Raw genomic sequence first — 23,925 nt, 5'->3', positions numbered from 1 at the left:
AACCATGTCCGATCATCACATGAAATGGAGTAGTTTCATTGGTGAACATCACTATGTTGATCATATCTACTATATGATTCACGCTCGACCTTTCGGTCTCCGTGTTCCGAGGCCATATCTGCATATGCTTGGCTCGTCAAGTATAACCTGAGTATTCCGCGTGTGCAACTGTTTTGCACCCGTTGTATTTGAACGTAGAGCCTATCACACCCGATCATCACGTGGTGTCTCAGCACGAAGAACTTTCGCAACGGTGCATACTTAGGGAGAACACTTCTTGATAATTAGTGAGAGATCATCTTAAAATGCTACCGTCAATCAAAGCAAGATAAGATGCATAAAAGATAAACATCATATGCAATCAAAATATGTGACATGATATGGCCATCATCATCTTGCGCCTTTGATTTCCATCTCCAAAGTACTATCATGATCTCTATTGTCACCAGCATGACACCATGATCTCCATCATCTTGATCTATATCAATGTGTCGTCACGTGGTCGTCTCGCCAACAATTGCTCTTGCAACTATTGCTATCGCATAGCGATAAAGTAAAGCAATTATCGGGCGCTTGCATCTTATGCAATAGAGAGACAACCATAAGGATTTTGCCAGTTGCCCATAACTTCAACAAAACATGATCATCTCATACAACAACTTATATCTCATCATGTCTTGACCATATCACATCACAACATGCCCTACAAAAACAAGTTAGACGTCCTCTACTTTGTTGTTGCAAGTTTTACGTGGCTGCTACGGGCTTAGCAAGAACCGTTCTTACCTACGCATCAAAAACCACAACGATAGTTTGTCAAGTTGGTGCTGTTTTAACCTTCACAAGGACCGGGCGTAGCCACACTCGGTTCAACTAAAGTTGGAGAAACTGACACCCGCTAGCCACCTGTGTGCAAAGCACGTCGATAGAACCAGTCTCGCGTAAGCGTACGCGTAATGTCGGTCCGGGCCGCTTCATCCAACAATACCGCCGAACCAAAGTATGACATGCTGGTAAGCAGTATGACTTATATCGCCCACAACTCACTTGTGTTCTACTCGTGCATATGACATCTACGCATAAAACCTAGGCTCGGATGCCACTGTTGGGGAACGTAGTAATTTCAAAAAAATTCCTACGCACACGCAAGATCATGGTGATGCATAGCAACGAGAGGGGAGAGTGTGATCTACGTACCCTTGTAGACCGACAGCGGAAGCGTTAGCACAACGCGGTTGATGTAGTCGTACGTCTTCACGGCTCGACCGATCAAGTACCGAAACTACGGCACCTCTGAGTTTTAGCACACGTTCAGCTCGATGACGATCCCCGGACTTCGATCCAGCAAAGTGTCGGGGAAGAGTTCCGTCAGCACGACGGCGTGGTGACGATCTTGATGTTCTACCGTCGCAGGGCTTCGCCTAAGCACCGCTATAATATTATCGAGGATTATGGTGGAAGGGGGCACTGCACACGGCTAAGAAAATGATCACGTGGATCAACTTGTGTGTCTAGGGGTGCCCCCTGCCCCCGTATATAAAGGAGCAAGGGGAGGAGGCCGGCCGGCCCTATAGGCGCGCCAAGGAGGAGTCCTCCTCCTAGTAGGAGTAGGACTCCTACTAGGAAGGGGAAAGGAAGTGGGGAGGGAGAAGGAAAGGGGAGCGCCGCCCCCCTCTCCTAGTCCAATTCGGACCAGGGGGAGGAGGCGCGCGGCCCACCCTGGCTGCCCTTCTCTCTCTCCACTAAGGCCCATATGGCCCATTACTTCTCCCGGGGGGGTTCCAGTAACCCTCCGGTACTCCGGATTTCTCCGAAATCACCCTGAACACTTCCGGTGTCCGAATATAGTCATCCAATATATCGATCTTTATGTCTCGACCATTTCGAGACTCCTCGTTATGTCCGTGATCACATCCGGGACTCCGAACTAACTTCGGTACATCAAAACTCATAAACTCATAATATAACTGTCATCGAAACCTTAAGCGTGCGGACCCTACGGGTTCGAGAACAATGTAGACATGACCGAGACATGTCTCCGATCAATAACCAATAGCGGAACCTGGATGCTCATATTGGCTCCCACATATTCTACGAAGATCTTTATCGGTCAGACCGCATAACAACATACGTTGTTCCCTTTGTCATCAGTATGTTACTTGCCCAAGATTCGATCGTCGGTATCTTAATACCTAGTTCAATCTCGTTACCGGCAAGTCTCTTTACTCGTTCGGTAATACATCATCTCGCAACTAACTCATTAGTTGCAATGCTTGCAAGGCTTATGTGATGTGCATTACCGAGAGGGCCCAAAGTTACCTCTCCGACAATCGGAGTGACAAATCCTTATCTCGAAATGCGCCAACCCAGCATGTACCTTTGGAGACACCTGTAGAGCTCCTTTATAATCACCCAGTTACGTTGTGACGTTTGGTAGCACACAAAGTGTTCCTCCGGCAAACGGAAGTTGCATAATCTCATAGTCATAGGAACATGTATAAGTCATGAAGAAAGCAATAGCAACATACTAAACGATCGGGTGCTAAGCTAATGGAATGGGTCATGTCAATCACATCATTCTTCTAATGATGTGATCCCGTTAATCAAATAACAACTCTTTTGTTCATGGTTAGGAAACATAACCATCTTCGATTAACGAGCTAGTCAAGTAGAGGCATACTAGTAATACTCTGTTTGTCTATGTATTCACACATGTATGATGTTTCCGGTTAATACAATTCTAGCATGAATAATAAACATTTATCATGATATAAGGAAATAAATAATAACTTTATTATTGCCTCTAGGGCATATTTCCTTCAATAACATCACTTGTTAGTAGTCTGCATGAAGCTTTTGCTTTGAAGGACTTGGATGACCTTCATTATTTTCTAGGAATTTGAAGTGCATCACCAGGGGGAGTCTATACTGCTGAAACAGACCAAATACACATCCGATCTCTTGAGGAGAGCAGGTCTGGTTGACTGCAAACCGGTTACTTCGCCAATGTCTACTTCGGAGACTCTGTCCCGAGAAGGAGGACAACTTCTGTCATCAGAAGGAGCCACGAGATACAGGAGTATTGTGGGGGCATTGCAATATCTGACTTTGACTCGCCCGGACATCAGCTATGTCGTAAACAAAGTGTGCCAGTATCTTCACTCGCCAGCAGAGGAGCATTGGACAGCAGCGAAACGTATCTTGCGATATTTGAAGCACACAGCCGACATAGGATTGAAAATCAGCAAATCCACGTCCACCCTGCTAAGTGTTTTCTCTGATGCTGATTGGGCCGGGTCGACTGATGATCGGCGCTCTACCAGCGGTTTTGTGTTGTTCTTTGGCTCTAATCTGTGTCTTGGAGCGCGAGGAAACAGGCTACGGTGTCTCGGTCGACTACCGAAGCCGAGTACAAGGCGCTGGCAAATGCAACAGCAGAGTTGATTTGGCTTCAAACTCTACTTGGCGAGCTTGGCATTCGGCAATGGAGACCACCGGTGTTGTGGTGCGACAACATAGGAGCGACATACTTGTCTGCTAATCCGGTTTTCCATGCACGCACCAAACACATTGAGGTTGACTTCCATTTTGTTCGGGAACGAGTAGCGCGCAAGAGATTGGACATACGCTTCGTGTCATCTCAGGACCAGCTAGCTGATGGCTTCACCAAACCGATTGGCGCTGCACAGCTTCGACTTCTGCGTCACAATCCCAATCTCTCGGGAGCTAAGATTGAGGGGGAGTGTTAGCAGATATACATGATAGCTGTGATTAGTTAGTATCTAGCAGGTAGTTAGATATTGTTAGCTAACTTGTACTACACGTACATATCTATAACCGAGCATATCTTTCTGTTGTACATGATCGGTTATTGTACTCTGAATATAAATAGCAGCCTGCGCCATCTGTTTGGATGTGCGATCCAATCTATCGTGTGTGTTTACGGTGTAGTGTAACATCAAAATTTCGATTCCTCGGGCACCCCTACCCACATCACTATTCAATATTCATTTCAATCACATTGGGAAGCACGACAAGGCCTGCCATCATTTTACTATCTTGCACTTCAGCCAACTCTTTGCCGAATTGGACCGGCAGCTTTGCCGGGTTTTTTTTTCGTGAATACGTAAGGTTGCGTATCATTTTATTGATAGGTGGAAAGGAGAAGTACAGGGTAGCACTCACGGGGGCGTACGCTCAACGGCGTCCCCAGGAATGCGGCGCGAGCATGAAGGAGGATGCTCAGCCTTTATACACACGATCTAGGTTATAGGGATAATAGATGCTAAGCCTAGGGCGCCGGCTCTGGACCAAAGCCAGGCCTCCTCCTTGATGGTGTGAACAAGGACGTCGGTAGATGGTCGGAGGTCGTCGAAGAAAGCGGCATTGCGATGCTTCCAGATGCTCCAAGCGGTGAGAGCCACAAGGGAGTTGAGGCCTTTTCTCAGGCGAATAGTTTTCTGTTTGGCTTAAGCGGCACATTGGTTCGCCCATGCATTTAACAAATTCGGCCCTGATCGATATGCAAACCTAGCAGAGAGACTTCAGCAAATGTTTCCTTCCCGGCACGTTGGCTTGCATGCACATGGCGCAGTAATGTGTGTACCAAATCTAGAAGTAGTTGCCCATGTTAATTCCTAGCGGATATTCTTAACCTATCCGTATGAGCAGCCAAGAATCACTATGCATAATTGCATATATATGCAACCAGGATTCATAGGAAAACCGGGGTTCAAATTTTGATTGGATCCGTATGAGCATGACTCGGGCAGCAGAGATTGAGCTGCTGCGCACAAACGATTGTACCTACTATGTCAAGCAATGAAATATCTAGTTCACGAAAAGATAAATATGTTCAAACATGTCAATCAGGCCACGTCTACAATAACTTGCTTCTTCTTAATTGCTACTAGTGGTTGGGGCGCACCCTTGGTGTGCCGCGTGAGAGGAAGCTAGGGCGGTGCTAGGTAGGGTGCGCCCCTTTCACTGCTTATCTGAACCAAGTACTGTTATTGGACCAGACAAAACAATGCAAATGCAACATTCATAGAATGGTCTGGCACCAGGTTTCAGCTCCCTTTTTGGATCTGGATATGCAATTCTTGATAAACTTATTATATTGATGCATCACGTGAGAAAGAAACTAAAATGCCATCATAGACAAGGACATCAATATAATAGCATCGGTAGATGCCGTGTTGGCTCCAGCGGCGACATTGCCATATACTCTGACATTCGTACGCAGTCCGTATTGAAATCTCAAAAAAGTCTTATTTTTTTATTTCATTTGTAAGAAGTCGAACTGAAGAGGAGAATATCTCTTACATTACATATGTCTTCACCAAAGCGCTCTAACATGCAATGCAAGTAAGAGGTAGTTGATCTCCCTACACCAAAAGTTAACAAATCAATTTGCAAACAAAAAAGCTGAGATAAGTTCCAAATAATATGGTATAAATTTTTCTTAATTAACACAAGAATACAAAAAAGGGATATCCTCATGAACAACAGCAGAAGGGAAAGCCTAAAATGTTTTCTCGGAACTAATGACCCAAAGTACTGAAGTAACCTCTAAACTTCTTCTTGGACAACTGAACTGACATATCTTTTAACCGCAAAAAGAGAAATGACAGTACAAACTATATGCTATCAAATATGGCTAGGACCATACATCAACATTAAAATCCTGGGAGTGGGCACTCTCAAGATATTTGTTGCACAACACAAAACTGATTTTAATATCATAGCCGACTTATCTGGAAACCAGTATGTACAGAAGCTGTCATATACAAAACATTCAGAACAAACATAATAGCTATTGATCTCAAAACTTAATCGGCAAACACAAACACAGTAATGCTAGCTAGTACCTTTGAAATGCAGAGGGGGGTATTCAAGATGGGATGGGATTCATCATCAAATGGACCTATAAATGCATCATGGATGACCAACCATAATACTGAAGTAATCAATGCATATTTATGAACCACCTTGAAATTAAAACAATGATGTGTTGCAGAATGTATAGCCACTAAAGTAGCCAGGAAAACATATTAGCTCTTTCTAACAACATACATATATTATCAGGAAGCATCAAGCACATATTAAACTACTAAAGTCTCTTGCTGCAAAACATTCAAAGAAACATCTTCATTGCCCTGCTACTTTGTTGAACTGGATTCGCCAGCTACTTAGATGCTCGGTTTGAAAAAAAGTATTCATCAAATAGCAGCGACTATTATGTCCAAACAAACACTTGTCAAGACAATAAAAATGGCATATTGCATAAACAACAATAATAACTCATCCTGAAGTTGCTGACCAAAGTCTTAAAAGAACACCTAAATCACCATGATGTTTGAACTTCAAAAACGGCTGGTTTAATTGAGACCAAAATATCTTAAGCATGCAGGAATTAATAAAAAAATAGCATAAAGTGGGATGTGTTTATCGCAGTAATGGTAGGGATGTGATGGAACCAAATGGTCCAAATTGGAGCTTTGACTCTCCCAAGGCTCCTATCTAATGATTTACGCCACCAGAAACAATTCTGTATATCTATCTTGCCCAAAGAATCACCCATGGGGCTGTGGTTCCCTTGGTTTATTTTCTAGCATCAAAGCAGGCTTCAGCATGTATGTATGCAATTTTTTAGGGGAAGTAAAATACAGAATGGTCTACAAAAGACTGAAACCGTTGAGCTGCCGGTCACATTAACTAAGAAGGTCTGGCATCCATAAAGAAAACACAGGGGCAGACCTCAGACATTGAGCAGCAGAATACATTGACCAGCAAAACCACAATCGTAACCACAGTTGGAATAAAAACAAACACAAGACGTGCGAAGCATACATAGTAGCAAGTAAATACGCAAAGAACAACAGAAACCAAACTGTCAAACACACAGAAAAAAATTAAGAGGGTCAAGAGGAGTTAGTGTGATACCTCAACAGGAACCAAAGACTAAAGCCAAATTCCAAACGTGAGAATGATCAGTGCGGCACATGCAAGAATGCACAGAAATTGATCCTACTCCTGATCAACTACTTGGCCTTTGCGGTAACCGCTGAAATAGTTGCTGATGCTCCTTTTAGCCTAGTTATGGAATCATTAAGCTCGACAGTCCTTCTTGAGCCCTTCTCTCCATTGGCAGGTACGTTTTCAGCACCGCTAGGTCCTGCAATACAAAGAAATGCCACAGGAAAGGAAATCAAATGATGAAAAAATGAATCACCAAGAGGATTGACCTATGAAGCTAAATCTGTTTTCTAAATTCTGGCCCTCGTTAATGACTACATTTTCTATTCATATGACTCTGTGTACTTCACTGTTGTTAGATACCACAAAGCTCTCATCGGGCCATTCTTAACATGAAATATCTTCACCTTGATGTAAGCACAAAGTTGATTATGTTCTTAACCATTTCTACCACGAGGCATATGTTCAGAAGAACTGACACTCGCTTGCAAGTTAACAAACTGCATAGGCACACATGTTGTTCCCCTGAGTTGACAAAAAAATGGAATTAGCATGTCGGGGAAAACAACACAATTAAATGACAATGGATTTATTTTACCAAAAGCAAATTATATGCTTTTCCTGGGAATGTTGTTGTTGCTTAATATGTTTTAATGCTAGCTTTCATCCCATGATTGATAGGAATGAAAAAAATTGAAATAGGAAATTATTTGGTTAAGAAAAGATCGACATGCGTGAGTGTCCTTAGTTCTTAGGGAAACAGAGAGTTCTTAGGGCTCAATACTATTACCTAAGTGCTTTTACCAACAATTTCCCAAACACCACCATACTGGTTCATGCCCAGAACTGAAGCCACCTTGGAACTGCTATCTTCATGATGCATTATACCCTTGAGGGTCTCCAGGTTCGTTCGCTACAGCTCGTCCTGTGCGCCGTCGTCATCGAGGGGTGAAACAGAAATGCCAATCGATCAGACCTAAACCCAAACCCTAACAAACAAAACAAGGGAAATATGAAGCTCCTGTAGAAACACTCCCCATCTCCGATCACTGGTCTAAATTCTGAATAGCCATCAAGATTGTTCATCCCATTAGAAGAAACAATATAATGATTCCTTACTTCGGAGATGGGTTGTGTCTGCAACAACCACACAAATACGAGAATTGAAATTACAGAGTACAACATGGAAACAACATATCTAAAAATGTGATGGAAAGTTTGTTTTTATTCCAATTTTCGGTTTTTGAAACCACTATCATATATAATCCCATCACCGATATTGATTTGTTGCTGTTCAATAAGAAAAGAAGAGTATATATGTTATTGTCTAATAAACTCAACAACAGTACAAGTATGATTTAGATTCCATCAAACTATCACAACCAAGAGTTAACATACAATTTAGTATCTATAAAAGAGAAAATAGTCCTTCTGAACAGTTCATCGTACAGTTGAATCAAAGTATCTTGTGATCTAGGACTTTCATCCTTATATTTCACGCACTTAAAATTTGAACATCACATTAGGCAAAATGGAGACAAACCTGGTGCCGCACATGTCCCGAACATATTTGCCTTCCTTCTCTACAAAAAATCTATTTGACAAGAAATGAAGAAAACGAAGTTAAAAGTCCATATATCCTGCCAGTCTTACAATTGTACAGAATCAACAAGAAGTCGAGCATTTTCCTTTTCCCAGTAAAAAGAAACAAGAATGTAATAGCAAGACCACAAACGTTCAAGTCCAAAGCTCTTTATTTTCGGGAACTAATAAATGGAAGTGTAAATGAAATTAGATTCTGAGGTTTCTGAAAGAGTTCGAGGTACCAATCAACCAAATGCCGAAACTTCTCAACCAAATCCTGAAGTGGTCAGACATTTTGCATGTAAATGACAAATGATTTAGAGAAATTATGCTTGGTTATGCCGTCTTGAACTAATGTCTAGACTAAATCTTTTGATAGCAATATCTGTTTACAAAGGAAGTCGTACATTCGACTTCAGGCCCTGTTACAAAAATATTGCAGTAATCAGGACATGACCTCGTGATTTCCACAAATTTTACAGGGAAATTGCAACAAGATAGCCATGCGCTTCAATATACAATGCCAGATTTATGAAAGACCCACAATCAACAAGGATGTGTGTACTGCTGCCAACATTTGCCCAAGATTCCTCCTCTACTCTAGGACGCCACATGATGCACTAACCAAGATTCCTTGCCTTGATTAAACTAATATGTCCAGAATTAACATTAACAAGCAGAAATCAAGAATCCAATTCCAGTTTCTATGCACATAAAATAGTTAAGTACAGGAATGCTCATATGGTCATACTACCCAAGAATCACAAGTGCGAAGATTAAACAAGATTCAGGTCATACCCTGTTCTTGAGCCAACTCCAGGGCGATTTCCCCTTTTCAGGCCTGGGTCTCACCTCCTACTCCATGGAGTTAGCATCAGGATTCACACATTTTGTATTAGCAAGGTGAAAGGACTAACAAGATTGAAAAATGTGGATGTGTCCAAATCCTATATACTCTTGCCGATTTTTATATGAACTGAGCTTCGACTTTCGAGGCTTTGTAGTCAGATTCAAACGTTTAGGTAACAGATGGCCAAAGGCCCAAACTTCTCGACCAAACTCCAGGATGGAGTAAGAGACCAAAGGCTTTTGCATAAAAGTGGTCGAGGATCTAGACAATGTACGTCAAGTTAAGTAATACAGTGCAAGCATTCAGATTAACTTCTCCTATAATACGAGTCATTTACACTGAAAACTGATTCATTTTGAGTTAAGGATTTGTTGCAAAAGTATCACAACAACCATTGCCACGACATGATCCTCATATCTCCCCACATTCTCCACTTGCAGCAAAATATGTCATCACGCTGAGTAGGAGAATCAATTAGCACAAGACTGGAAACCTAAATCTTGAACAGTTTCCAATAATCACAACAAGATGCTCGTTTGTCTCTAAATTCACACTGCACCACAAGAAGAACCCCGAGTCATAATCATGAAATACCTAATCAAACGGTCCCCAACATTTGCCCAAGATTGCGCGTGTATTACTCTAAATCATCCCCAAGATTTCAACAAACTGAAGAGATCACACTTCCACACCCTGAACAAGAAAATCATCACAGTCCCATACTCCAAATCACAATTCAGCAAGCAAGAAGACCAGATTCAGATTCAGGCTATACCTTTTCCTTTCTCAGGAGCGCATCCTTGGCGTATGACGATTCCACCTGCTCGAGAAGAAACCAAGTAAGGCTCAAGAACGCACTCTAGTAACTCCAAGAAACAACATCGCGGAAGCCCGTCACCAGCTGCTCCTTGCCTTCCTCCATGATAACCGCCCGCTGCTGTCGCAGGATATGGTGGAACTCCAGTTCCTAGTCGAACGACCCTGTCACGTTCCTCTGCACCATCATCCTCATCCCCGCCGTGGAGATTGACCCAAGGCAAAGGCGAAGTCGGGGAAGCTGCTCGCGGAGCTTGGGGGAAAAGGTGCCGGAAAGGGAACGGCGGCAAGCCTGCCCTTCCTGTCGACCCACGCCGCGGCGGAGCTCGACCCATCGACGCCGCCTCCGAGGTAGTCGTGGGAGGGGGTGGAGGAGTTGCTGCTGCCCGCGGAGCTCGGAGGAGAAGGAATCATGACCAACTCCTTGCCCTTCCGAGGGTCCACCACCGTGGCGGGGCTCGACCATCGGTGCCGCCTCCGGCCTGCTCGAGGTGGAGGGGCGTCGCGCGGGGAGGTGGCTGGTGGCGGCGTGAGGAGAATAATCGAGGGAGAGGAGAGAAGGCGGCGGCGTCCTCAAGCGAGAAGGGGGTCGTGCGCAGACCCTTGGCTAGGTAGGTTTTGCCCGACTGCTTTCGATCTCGTAATTTTTTTCTACCGCTAATCTATACCACTGTATAGTGTACGAGTTTTGAATGAATCTAGAATAGCAATCCTGATCGTTGGTGCTCTCAATCTAACGGTTGGGAGCAGTGGGATTTGCATGAACAGTGGCTGCTTCAAATCCATGTCTGATATTTCTAAAATTCGCTGTGTGACCCACCATCTAACCATGCTCTGGATCTTTCCACTATGGGCTGGACTACACACTTGCTCCTTTAAATTATTTATTAATTCGTACTACCTGGCTACATGTATGCATCGACCGCTTCACGAGAGACTGGCATGTGAGCCTAGCATTGCAATGTTGTATACATGATGAACTTTTTGATTTTCTTATTATTTGAAACAAGTAGTAAGGTACCTAGGATAATTAGAATGAGAAAAAAATGTGCAAATAACCTATCAAATAGTACGTTTTGACTTTTTTACTTTCTTAGCCGACATGAGATAGAGATGGTGAAAATTTATAATTAATCACACTTCTTCTTTTCACATCATTTTTCTCCAAAAAGAAAGTTTAGTATGAGTCCAATAAACAGAAGGACTTCCTAAACAATTTTTATATATATAAAAGGGCAAAGATTATATCTAATGTTTCATACAAAGAAAATCATTGTACTATGTTTATTGGGGGAATAGTTGTTATCTGGCCTTGCCAAGCCCAAAAATGATTCCACAAATGTCTATTGGATATCTGCATTTGAAGCTTCTATGAAAATTTTATCATAGTATGCGTACTTTAGTTTTTTACACTAATTTAGTACCATGCTTATACGTAATCAGCTGACGTGCAAAGCACGTACAAATTACTAATACAGTAAAAGGACACGTGCACCGCGCGGTTACTGGCCCTTCGTGCACACCTTATTGTTTCTAATTTGTCCTGATGACCAGGAAGAGGAGCACCCGTCACCACGTCGGTGGGGCAGATCAATTATATTTTCCAAGAAAAAAAGGTGCAGTGTTAATCAATGTGCCGAAGGACTGATTAACAGTGCTGAGGAGGAATTAGCTCAGATGGAAGCTTGTATCTGGTACTACATGCGTAGTCCTGGGTCCTGCGTTGATCTACTTGTCTAACCCATACCTTTGTATAAATCTATCAACAGTTCTAAGATCAAGAAAATCTGTTGTAGGAAAACAACACGTTAGGATTGCTCTTAATTAATAGAGAATGAGAAAAATAACACAACTTATCTTGATGGCATGTTGCATGGATATAATTTCTATAGTGGTAGTTGGTCGGTTAGCAAGATTCCATTACTGGGACCAAGTTTACTTTTTTTTATTCAAAAATTATTTTTTTGGAGGGTGCGGGAAATTCGGTTTCCAAAATATTTCGACAAATCCAGCTTTTTTGCATGAAATTTTGAAATGAATTTTGAATTCAAACGTTTCTTACATCTAAATATACTTAGTTTAACACAATGCATACACGAAGCGCTTCCGATTAAATTGGTCAAGCTGGCTTCCTTACCTATCCAAGATCACTAGTTTGACTAATTGCTACGGGCACCTAAATCAATTTTTTCAAAGCGTTGGATAAAGCAAAAAAAAAGTATTTCGCACTAGAGAGAATTGAAATCGCAACGTGACACTGGCAGGTTGCACACCCTACAACTGGGTAAAGTCATTTCATATGCAATGTATGTGCCCGACTCAAAAAAATATGTAATGTATGTATATGAAGCATATTGACACGGTTTCTATCGTTTAATTTCAAAAGAACTGGGCGGTAACCAAGTTTTCGGAGACCACTGAAATTTTTGGTTTCCAGTCTGTTATTGGCCGGAGAAAAACCAATCTGGGTACATCGTCAAAATTGCAATAACCACAAGTTATCGAATTCCATCTTAAAAGTGGCTTTACTCGGCAACAGGAAAGGTTACTAAATCCTAAATGATAACGCCCACACGTGTGGCACTTATTAACATGGCCGAAACACAATCGATGTCGTTCGATTCATTTGCACGAATATTACAGTAGTTGCCATCTGGATCAAGAGCCACGTAAGCAGCCAACGTCGTTTGGGCGTTATCATTTAGTGCCACATGTGTGGGCGCTCCTCGCCCGAATGGACACACGACGCTCGCCCCAACGTGTGGGTGAAACTCCTCTTCATCCACACGACGCTCGCACGGTGATAGATGGCAACTACAGTTGTGCATATGTGACAACTATAGTTGACCATGCATGGCAACTATGGTTTGACCACACGTGGCAACTAGTTAATCACACACGACAACTATGTTTGACCATACATGGCAACTATGGTTTGACCACACGTGACAACTCTAATTAGTTACACATGGTAACTATAATTAATGATGTATTGCAACTAATGTTAATCACATATGGCAACTATAGTAATTAAACATGACAACTATAGTTAATTACACATGGCAACTAAAGTTAATCACACATGCGTTCGCGCTCACGGGATAGGGGTGAGCAGTTGGCACACAGGGTTGTGTGGTCCATCGTAGCTGCACCCGAACGTGTGGGCAGTTTTAATGTTCGCCCACACAGGGCCGTGTCGGCTGGCTTCTGGATACAACCGGACGAGTCGTGTGGTCGGGTGTCCATTGTGCCATACGTGTGATAGTTATCGGCGTCCTACTAAATAACAACAAAATCTGTTGAGCAAAAAGCAAGCGATCTCATAACATGAAATTTTAGATTCCTCAGGAACCCCTGCACTATATCACTATTCAATATTCATTTCCGTACTCTGGGAAGGTGAACAAGTCTTGTGATCATAATTATCTTGATTGATACTTCCTAACTAAACATGGAGAGACATGCCCAATATATTTTCAGCCAACTATTTGCTGAATTAGACCGGCAGCGTTGCCCATATTTTGATGAATAGTTTTCAGTTTGGCTTGAGCGGCACAGTGGTTCGCCCATGCATTTGACCAGTTCGGCCCATGATCGATATGCAAACCTAACAGAGAGTTTAATTAGCAAATGTTTCCGCCCCGGCACGTCGGCTTGCATGCACATGGCGCAATAATGTGGGTGCCAAATCTAATACTGGTCCATATTAATCCTACTCCATATCTAATACTAGCAGATGTTCTGAATCAACCCATATGTACCGTGCAGCCATGAATCACTTATGTGGAGTTGTGGACTATGCATTATTGCATTGCATATGCGACCGGGATTTAAAATTTTACCAAAACTTTGGCGGCAACAATTTTTTTCTCATTTGGTTAGATAATTTCAGTTGTACATAAATTCAAGGTAAGTTGAAAGATAAGTTTTTCAAACTATATATTTCCAGCCCACTGGCAGAATTGCTATCCCAAACTGAAAGATTCTTTCACTCACTTTGCCCTTTCTAATACTGGTACACAATCACACACAAAATTCAGGCACGTATACAAAATGTAGTCTGTGATCCAAATTAACTAACGCTACCTCAGGTCAACTTTAGTACAAAGTTGTACAATATATTGTTAATTGGTATGGATCAGCGGGAGGGCGAACAAAAGTTTGTTTGTCAATTTAAATGGTTATTCTCTGTGCTTGACTCATAGTGTGAAGCTGGTCTATAAATGTAGTCTCCGATCCAAATTAATTAACGCTACCTCAAATCAGCTTTAGTACAAAGTTGTACTAAAGTAGTGTTAATTGATATGGATCGGAGAGAGTACGGAGAAAAGTTTGTTTGCCAATTTAAATGGTTATTCTCGGCGATTGACTCGTAGTGTGAAGCTGGTCTATAAATCATTATTTTGAATCGCATTAGCTAAATGACAGTCAACTGAATTTCAAATTGGGGTCAATCGATTTTTGAGAGTTCGCGGAGGAAAGAAAAGAGAAGAAAGGGGCTCATCGGAGGGCTACCCCATTATCTATCTTAGGGTTTAGCATGGGGGCGATGGTGGGGCTTCGCCGGAGAAAAAACTTGACACCGGAGGGGGGAGGGGGGGAGAGAGTGGGGCTAGATGGGTGGCCGGGGGTGGTGGGGGGACAGTTCAGGGGAAGGCGGTCGCGGGTGGCGGGGGCCGGCGGTTCGACCGGCGGCCCCTTTGGCAGTCTGCTGAGGAGGAGGAAGAAGGGTTATGCGCCGTAGGATCTTTGTCCAAATATAAAAGTCACATGACTTGCATGTCGCCATTCCCTTTTTACTCCCGGCACTTACTCATGGTGGAGTGAAGCTGTAGGCACTTACTAATGGAGGAGTGAAGCTAGCTGCTCTATAAACTAGATGATGCCCCGCGCGTTGCTGCGGGAATTGGTTGCAATATATTTCAATAAGATTAGATTGTGTGAAATATAAACTTTTAGATTAACAACACATGAACCAAAATTAAACATGCATATGACTTATTATATGTGATAAAATATTTATTGAATTTAAGTTGAACAATAGAATGATAATTATTCTCCCATGCATGGTTGCATGTGGTGGTGGGTCTTTATCATGCATGGTTGTATGTTATGGTGGGCCTTATCCCATCTATAATTGTATGGTGATGTGGCATGCTTGCATGTTAAGATAAATAGGTTAGTGGGGATCAATCTCTTAGGTATATAAGATATGTGCCAACCACGCAAAAGAAGATGTACTCCGCTTCCATCTTGGTGGAGTAGAGCAGAGCGCGGTATGGCGGCCTCATGGCTCCTCAAACATCCTTGTCCACCAGCAAGGCCATGGACAAGAACAAGGAATGCTACGGGTCTCCGTCTCCAGCAGGTGACCACCATCACTTACCGGTACGTACATACATACTGTATGTCCTTCACTTCAGGCGAATCTGTGATGAATTAAGTGTACGTAGGACTGTATAAATGCATGCAATTCAATAGATCGCTGGATTTTTCGCAGGCGAACCACGTGCACTGGCCGCAGCGCCGCCGTTGCGGTTAAGCACGAGGAGGAGGAGGGCGCTGACCAAGAGTGGCTGGCGTACCTGGAGCCGGCCAAGCTAGAGGTGTTCGACCAGCTGGAGCCCTGGGCCGAGGCGAACGTGGTGCCGCTCCTTAAGCCCGCGCAGGTGGCGTGGCAGCCGACGGACTTGCTGCCGGACCCGGCGTCGCTGGGCGCCGACGGCTTCCACGCGGCGTGCTCCGACATCAGCGCGCGCGCGGCCGGCCTGCCCGACGCGCACCTCGTGTGCCTCGTGGGGAACATGGTCACGGAGGAGGCGCTGCCGACGTACCAGAGCATACCCAACCGCTTCGAGGCCGTGCGCGACCTCACCGGCTCCAGCGGCACTGCCTGGGCGCGCTGGATCCGCGGCTGGTCTGCCGAGGAGAACCGGCACGGCGACGTGCTCAACAGGTACCTCTTCCTCTCCGGCCGCGTCGACATGCGGCAGGTCGAGAGGACCATCCACAACCTCATCCAGTCCGGCATGGTCATGAACGCTGCGCGGAGCCCCTACCACGGCTTCATCTACGTCGCCTTCCAGGAGCGTGCCACCTCCATCTCGCACGGCAACACAGCCCGTCACGCCAAGGAGCATGGCGACCTGGTGCTGGCCCGCATATGCGGCGCCATCGCCGCCGACGAGAAGCGCCACGAGCTGGCCTACACGCGCATCGTGGGGAAGCTGTTCGAGATCGACCCGGACGGCGCCGTGCGCGCGCTGGCGTATATGATGCGCCGCCGGATCGTCATGCCGGCGTCCCTCATGACAGACAGCCGCGATGGTGACCTCTTCGCGCACTACGCGGCCGTGGCGCAGCAGACCGGCATTTACACCGCCTCCGACTACCGTAGCATCTTGGAGCACCTGATGAAGCAGTGGGGGGTGGAAGAGCTGGCGGCGGCGGAACTCTCCGACGACGGGAGGCGTGCGCGGGAGTACGTGTGCGCCTTGCCCCACAAGATCCGCAGGTTGGAGGAAAAGGCTCACGAGCGCAGCGGCCAGAAAGCCCAGCCTGCAACATCGGCCCCGTTTAGCTGGATCTTTGATAAGCCTCTCAACAACAGCATGGGGTAATCAAATTATTACTTTCATATACCCTAAATATCGTTTAAATCATTATTTTTCGATCCAGCCTTTGAGATGAAGTATTCTTCATCTCTACTTTGCCACTGTCGGCGCCACTATGAGTACTTTTTTTCTGATCAGGTTGAAGTTATGAGTATGGTATTGTACTACTATATTTTCGTAAGTTGTTTTATCACATTCTAAAAATAAATATAATACAAGGAGAGTGAAAGTTGTATTCGTGTATGTCTATTTATCAATGTAACATCCTAATTCTTTTTTTCTTTGGCTGCAAAATGTAACATCGTAATTCTAACTGAGAGTCATCCAAAGTCCAAACTAACTGAAATTAATAAGTGATCCTACGTCCATCCTGCAAAAAGAATTTATCATCCTTTCTTTCTTCACTAAGAAGCGACTAGGGTAAGCATCAAACCATTTCCCGCCATCCACCACCGTGGGCAATGAGTTTCTGGGCTCCCCTCCTGTGCAAGCCTCTTCAGCATGTGAGGTGCAGGAATCTCGGTGCCAGCTCGTAGATATGTTAGGGTTAGGGTTCCACAGTGGCACATCATTGATGGTCGCACCAATAACATGTTGAATTAGTTTACCATGAGCTTTTTCTCCAGTTTGACAGTGGCGTCCAGGGCTCATGAGCGTAGATTCCTGTAGTCCTTTCTAGAAGATGGGGCTGGAGTTTCCGTGGTATGTCGACGCACTAGCGCCAACAACTTTTCACTGCTGTTTGGTCCTCTGGCTGCATCCCTATCACGTTGTTTCATCCTCGGGGACCGGCAAGATGCTCATGAGATATAACCCAAGTCTGGCTCTTGAATTTGCGACTCTTCCAATTGTGACGGCTTCTTTTCCATTGCACTAGTATGGCTGAACCGTGAATACCATCCGCATCAACAACTTTAGGTTGGCTCTATTGATGGAGTTGCATGCGGGCGCCGGGGGGAGGGGGGGGGGGGATGGATGTAGGTCTCATCATGGATTTTTGATGTAATTTTATTTGTTTTCTTGAGTTACTTGCACTTCTAGTCTAGTTAATCCAAGTTTTTATTTTTAAAAAAATCCCAAGTTCATACAAAATAAACTACTAGTGAAAAATAATAATTTGCAAAAAAAAAAACTAAGCTTCACCTCGCATGTTAGAATATCAAAAATAATTTCACAAGAAAGTGTATGTAAATACAAACATAAGCAAGATTTTTTTTTATAGAGAAAAGATGTGAGCCCGACTTTATAAATAAAGCCACAAAGCAAGATCTGAAACACATAGATGTAACTATAGGAAGGATAGGTTCAAAGAGCTGCTCATGCAGTAGGGAATACAGTAGGAGAAATGCAGACCAATAACCTATGGACAATGACTAAAAGAAGGAAACAACATCACGAAAGCGTAAGGCCGACTGGGAGTCCCGATCTCGATTGATAAGTTCAGCCACCATAGCCTTCACACGATAAATCGGGAGCTCCGTCACGTCCTTGTCCCCAGAGGCAAAGCGTGACACAAAATATAGGAGGGGCCGAAGGTTTACAGTGCCAAACAACGATATTCAAGTGCAAATAAATAACATGGTCTTTCAGGCTTTGTAAGCGTAGAATAATTAGAGAAGTACCATACACTAGTATATACTCCCTCCGTCCAAAAATACTTGTCAGGAAAATTAATAAAAATGGATGTATCTAGAACTAAAATACGTCTAGATACCTCCATTTCTCAGACGAGCATTTCTGGACGGAGGGAGTACATATCTAAAGAGATAACGGGATGGAACCGAAGAGCTAAAGAGATATTTTAGGAGGGAAAATAATTGGAGATTTCTTTTAGAGTAAAAAGAATTTGAGAACTAGGTGGGATTTTTTATCCTGGGGATTGGAAATTCTTTACCTGGCAGATTGGAAAGATTTTTTTAGGCATGTCAGATTGGAAAGTGGTAGCTAGTAGGTACTTGTTGGTGCATTGCACTGCACGTTCGGCCACAGTGCACTGCCCACAACGCAGCAAAAATAGGCTAGGCCTAGTAAAAACAGCCGGATGGAATGGATCTAATGGGCCATATACACTGCTAATTGTATTTTGCATTTTTGGAAGGTCGGCCCATGGCCCTGTATGGTCCCAAGAGGATCCGCCTGTGCTTGTCCACAGCTTTAACCGACGGCTTCCACTGTTGTAAAAAGTTAAGTAATTTAAATAGACAATCAGCATGCATGATAGGCTCAGATATGTTCAATCTATATCTATATTTATATCTGTACCTATGTATATATATATATATATATATATATATATGTATATATAGTTACTATTCATCACCCAGGGTGCAGAATAAGTTATTCTTCATTCGAGATAATCTTACAATTGTTTCATAAATAAATTAAATTTCGAATACAAATAGTTATATTCATAGTGATTCCCTACATAAAATTTGGCATAAGAAAACAAAAATATAGGTCATAAGACAAGAAATATAGCATTTAATGTATATTTTACATTATGTTTTTACGGTGATTATATATTCTCTTACGTTCTCTTTTTACATTTGAAATAAGATAAAACTTATGGAACGTAAAATTATGGTGCATTGATGATAAAATAGAGGGAGGTGAAGAATAACTATTCCTCACACAGGATGACGAATAGTCAATCCCCTATAAATTTTACGTTTCGTAAATTTTGTCTTATTTTCGACGTAAAAATTGATCGTAAGAAAATATATAATCGTCGTAAAAAATATTTTTTATTATGTAATATTACAAACGTAAAAATATAATGTAAAATACACATAAACTGCAAATTTTCTTGTGTTTTGACCTATATTTTTTTTTGAATTCCAAACGTAATTTAATTATGAAATGATCGTAAGATTACATTGGGTGAAGAATAACTTATTCTGCACCCTGAGTGATGAATAGTATCTGCAGTAGCTATAGTCAATGCTATCCGCACCTTTTGTTTGCATCAAGATTAGCACCTTTGGCAGGAGGGGAAGCCATCGACCAAAGGGGAAGCCATGTGCACTGCTTTTCAAGTTGTTGGACGAAAAAGGAAGCTTAGACTCTGCATGGTCAGATTTATTTGTGGTTTGTTTGCAGCTGTTTTTTAACATTGAGACTAGCGCATGGAACATTTTTGGAAAGCTATTACGTAGGCTTTGTTTACTTGCTATGCTCAAAGGGTTCCATTTTTTTTAGCAAAATGACAGGCCATCATCCGTCTATAGAGTAAAGGTTCAGAACTTTTGAATGATGTGGCTGAAAAGAATCGTGTGTCGAGCCTGAAAGACATCATCAATTGAAACCAAGTTTATCATAAAGGAAATGCATCTCCATTTACTTCTGTGTCTAGCTGCAATAACACGGTGATGGGCGTTGCTTGTGAAATTACCTTTTTCTTGCATTTTCAGTATACGCACGAATCGGGTCAATGCGCACAGCCAGGTCATTTCCCCCTTTTTTGCACCTTTTTGGTCTTTTTCTGCATGAAGCTCCTGTTTCCGATTTCTTTTTATTGGACAAAAACTGCTAAAAGGTGACTACGTTGTTTCGAATGGTAGTATTAGAACGTCAAATCCTTCTATGCATGTCCGTGCGTACAGTGTCAGGTGAGTGTTCCTCCCATATACAGTATAATGTTGCTAGAAACAAATTACCATTTAGTGTGTGATGTAGCCTTGTCAAGATCTATATGACATCACTCACCCCTTCATCTCCTGCATCTACGTTTACATAGATCTTCAGAAGAAGGCAAGTGTGTTGTCGCTTAACATATTTGAAAAAAATGCTTTAATTTCATCGTTGCGACAGGCTAGGCTCGGACAAGCAGCTATGGAGCGACGTACATGAGGATTCAATATATATAGGGCAATACAATTCCGTCCATAGGATCAGTAACACTCTCTTCAAATCAGTTTTGCGTGTTTTCTATCGTTCAAGAATCGTTTAAGTACCACAAACTAGCTGTTGACCTGAACCTGATAACAATGAGCTTGAAAACAGTGCGTCATTTGATCTGCTTCAGTCGGAGACGGGTGCTGACGAAGATCAACGAGGGTACACACTTATAGCCCGTTTATTGGAGCGCAAGTATCGATTGGGAACCTCTTCACTACCATTGACGACAACCTTTTTCCATTATTTATACTCGACCAATGGATATACAGAAGCACTCCTGTGGGTCCACCCTGTTCATCACCAGTTTTTCGAAAGCGATTGGTCAACTTACTAACCCCAGCATGTGTGGTGCTACGTGCAGTCACATGCCAACATGCCATGCACCCATGTGAGATACACTGTAGCGTCATCCTCTGACTACGCTTTCCGGCCCTCGGGTCAATCTCCATTGTCTATATACTTGTCCAATGAATATACACAAGCCCTCATATGCGTCCACCCTGTTCGTCACCAGTTTTATAAAAGTTACTGGTCAACTTACTAACACCAGCGTGCGTGGTGCTCGGTGCAGTCACATGATGGCTGATGTAATGGTAGTTGGTTCCGAAAGTTTGAGTTAAACATCCTGCAGTATGTAGATTCTCTGCCGCTGGACTCGGCGTCGGCGTCAGCTGCTCTGGGCGCGTCGTCATTATCTGAAGCGGAGGAGGATGAGGACGAGGTGATGATGCCCGCCATGCGACGGGCCTCGGGAACTGCTCCTCCTGGAGCCGTGCTGCTCTCTCCGCCGCTGTCGACCGCTGCCTTCTCATCTTTGCGGCGATGATGTCAGGCGTACATCTCTGTGGACGTGTACGAGAGGCGGATGGCGGTGCGGAGGTCCTTGTCGTCGTCACTGGCCGGGGGAAGTGGCTGTGGCGCGGATCTGCTCGATCCTCCCATGGATACGCGGTTGTTAGCTGCTTCCGCCGCCCGCTTCTTTGCGAGCCGATACGCGCAGCCCATGGACTCCGGTTGCGGTTCCGCCGGCAACATCACCTAGCGGCACTCTGGAGGGGTTGGTGCGGGCGATGCTGAGTGCTACTTGGCAGGGGCCGGAAGGGAGCGCGACGGACGAGCGTGGGGTGCGGCAGACGTACTGCTCCCCACCCGGCCAGCCACCGACGCCCCAAAAGAGGAGCCACCGCCCCGATACATCACCGAGCAGCGGAGGGCAATGCGGAGAGCTAGCTCCTCCTCGTCGGGTGTGGACGAGCCATCGGAATCCTCGGAGGCCTTGAGCTACTCTAGTAGGTCGGATTCACTGTCAGATATGGCGGGGGAGAGCTGAGGGCACCCATCAATTCCCCCCGCGTCGTCTCCTCTGGCGACTCGGGGGCAAGCCCTACCGCGCCGCCGCCGGCACCTCCCCCCACCCCTCCTCTGCTTCGCCGTTGCCGGAGGGGACGCGCGCTAAGCAGCGCGTGCCCCTGGGATGGTGGCGGCGGGGCTCTCGCGGCTGGGTTCACGCAGATCTGAGGCGGCTGACTCCCGTCGTGGTGGCCCGTGTGCCGGCTGGCTCGGGCGTCCGGCATCGGATCCAGGGTTGCTACCTCCCGTCGCGATGGCCGGTGTGCCGGCTGGCTCCTGTGGCCGCGTCTTGCGGTGCAGGCAGGCCCATCGTGGGCGCTGGGGGCGGATCTGGGTCGCCCTGCGCGAGGTGACGACGCCGGGGGCGCGGTGCCGGCCTCCCGTGCTCTGGTGGTCTGTCCTGGGCGGGTGCGGCGATGTCCTTCGTGTGGCCCCGCTGATCTGGATGGTTGCCGGTGGTGCGTTCCGCTGGACTGGCTGGACCGGTTGGATCGGCCCGTGGTTGTCCGGCTTGGGCAGAGGAGGGTGGTTGTGAGTACTGCTGGTGGAGGTGGTGGTGGTGGTGGGAGGTGGTGGCGGTGCTGCTGCAGCAGGTCTTGATCTCACTGACTTCTATTGGCGCCGCGGGCGCTTCGGGTCTGGTCTCCGACGGGTGCGCGGTGGCGCGCGTGGGGCGTGCCGCCGCACCTGATGTATGGCTCTAGCTCGGACCATGGTGGTTCCTGGCCTCGGGTAGTGCTCCTCTGCTCCTTGCCGGCATGGTGCACGGCAGGGCATGGCGACCTGCGATCGGCCGTTGATGGATCTGGCCGGCCTGCCCGACGCGCACCTCGTGTGCCTCGTGGGCAACATGGTGACGGAGGAGGCGCTGCCCAGTTACCAGAGCATGGCGAACCGCTTCCAGGCCGTGCACGACCTCACCGGCTCCAGCGGCACCGCCTGGGCGCGCTGGACCCGCGGCTGGTCCGCCGAGGAGAACCGCCACGGCGACGTGCTCAACCGGTACCTCTACCTCTCCGGCCGCGTCGACATGCGGCAGGTCGAGCGCACCATCCACAACCTCATCCGGTCCGGCATGGTCCTCAACGCCGCGCGGAGCCCCTACCACGGCTTCATCTACGTCGCTTTTCAGGAGCGCGCCACCTTCATCTCGCACGGCAACACCGCGTGGCGCGCCAAGGAGAACGGTGATGTGGCGCTCGCCCGCATATGCGGCGCCATCGCCGCCGACGAGAAGCGGCACGAGCTGGCCTACACGCGCATCATGGCAAAGCTGTTCGAGATCGACCCTGAAGGCGCGGTTCGCGCGCTGGCCTACATGATGCGCTGTCGGATCGTCATGCCGGCGTCCCTCATGACCGACGGCCGCGACGGTGACCTCTTCGCGCACTACGGAGCTGTGGCGCGCCAGGCCGGCATTTACACGGCCTCCGACTACGGTGTCATTCTAGAGCACCTGATAAAGCAGTGGGGAGTGGAGGAGCTGGTGGCCGCCGGGCTCTCCGACGAGGGGAGGCGTGCACGGGACTACGTGTGCACGCTCCCACAAAAAATCCGAAGGTTGGAGGAGAAGGCCCACGAACGTAGCCGCCACAAGGCCCAGCGCACGACATCCATCCCGTTTAGCTGGATCTTTGATAGGCCCGTCAGCATCACCGTGGCCTAATTAAATTTTTATTGATCCTCAAAAAAAATTTAAATTTTTATTACACCATAAAAAATTAAATAAATTTTACTATTAAAAAGGATAAATTGCCATTTTCTCTATGATATACGTGGGAGGAAATAATAACTATTCATCTATACTTTTCTATTGCCAAATGGCGCTGCCGAAAG

At 45.4% G+C, this 23,925-nt stretch overlaps 1 protein-coding gene, 1 long non-coding RNA gene and 1 pseudogene across 3 annotated transcripts; 2 read left to right on the top strand and 1 right to left on the bottom strand.

Moving 5' to 3' along the window:
* Window positions 1–6,927: 6,927 nt before the first annotated feature.
* On the bottom strand, window positions 6,928–10,250 carry LOC147983528 (uncharacterized). Of its 2 annotated transcripts, none has more exons than XR_015614976.1 (4): window positions 10,188–10,250; window positions 8,522–8,572; window positions 7,769–7,903; window positions 6,928–7,177 (listed from the first exon to the last, which is right to left on the bottom strand). It is a non-coding gene; the product is annotated as an uncharacterized LOC147983528 (long non-coding RNA). The 2 variants fall into 2 exon arrangements; XR_015614977.1 differs by lacking the exon at window positions 10,188–10,250 and adding an exon at window positions 9,361–10,167.
* A 5,235-nt stretch (window positions 10,251–15,485) lies between these two features.
* Window positions 15,486–17,085, top strand: LOC147983527 (acyl-[acyl-carrier-protein] desaturase 7, chloroplastic-like). The gene is made up of 2 exons (XM_087543003.1): window positions 15,486–15,616; window positions 15,729–17,085. The coding sequence occupies exons 1-2, from the start codon at window positions 15,507–15,509 to the stop codon at window positions 16,846–16,848; spliced, it is 1,230 nt and encodes a 409-aa protein (XP_087399129.1). The 5' UTR covers window positions 15,486–15,506; the 3' UTR covers window positions 16,849–17,085.
* A 5,779-nt stretch (window positions 17,086–22,864) lies between these two features.
* LOC125534871 (acyl-[acyl-carrier-protein] desaturase 7, chloroplastic pseudogene) lies at window positions 22,865–23,755 on the top strand (annotated as a pseudogene).
* The last annotated feature ends 170 nt before the right edge of the window (window positions 23,756–23,925 follow it).

This window comes from Triticum urartu, chromosome 2A (genome assembly GCF_056163025.1).
Source record: "Triticum urartu cultivar PI428250 chromosome 2A, HENAU_Tu73, whole genome shotgun sequence".
Lineage (NCBI taxonomy): Eukaryota > Viridiplantae > Streptophyta > Magnoliopsida > Poales > Poaceae > Triticum > Triticum urartu.
Note: the sequence above shows the minus strand (reverse complement) of the source record. Positions and strands in the feature narration are given on the sequence as shown.

Bases quoted from the DNA above. Each gene is read 5' to 3' on its own strand.
- LOC147983527 (XM_087543003.1), top strand. From the start codon at position 15,507: ATGGCGGCCTCATGGCTCCTCAAACATCCTTGTCCACCAGCAAGGCCA. The intron at 15,617-15,728 runs GTACGTACATAC...GATTTTTCGCAG, and splicing joins GTGACCACCATCACTTACCG to GCGAACCACGTGCACTGGCC.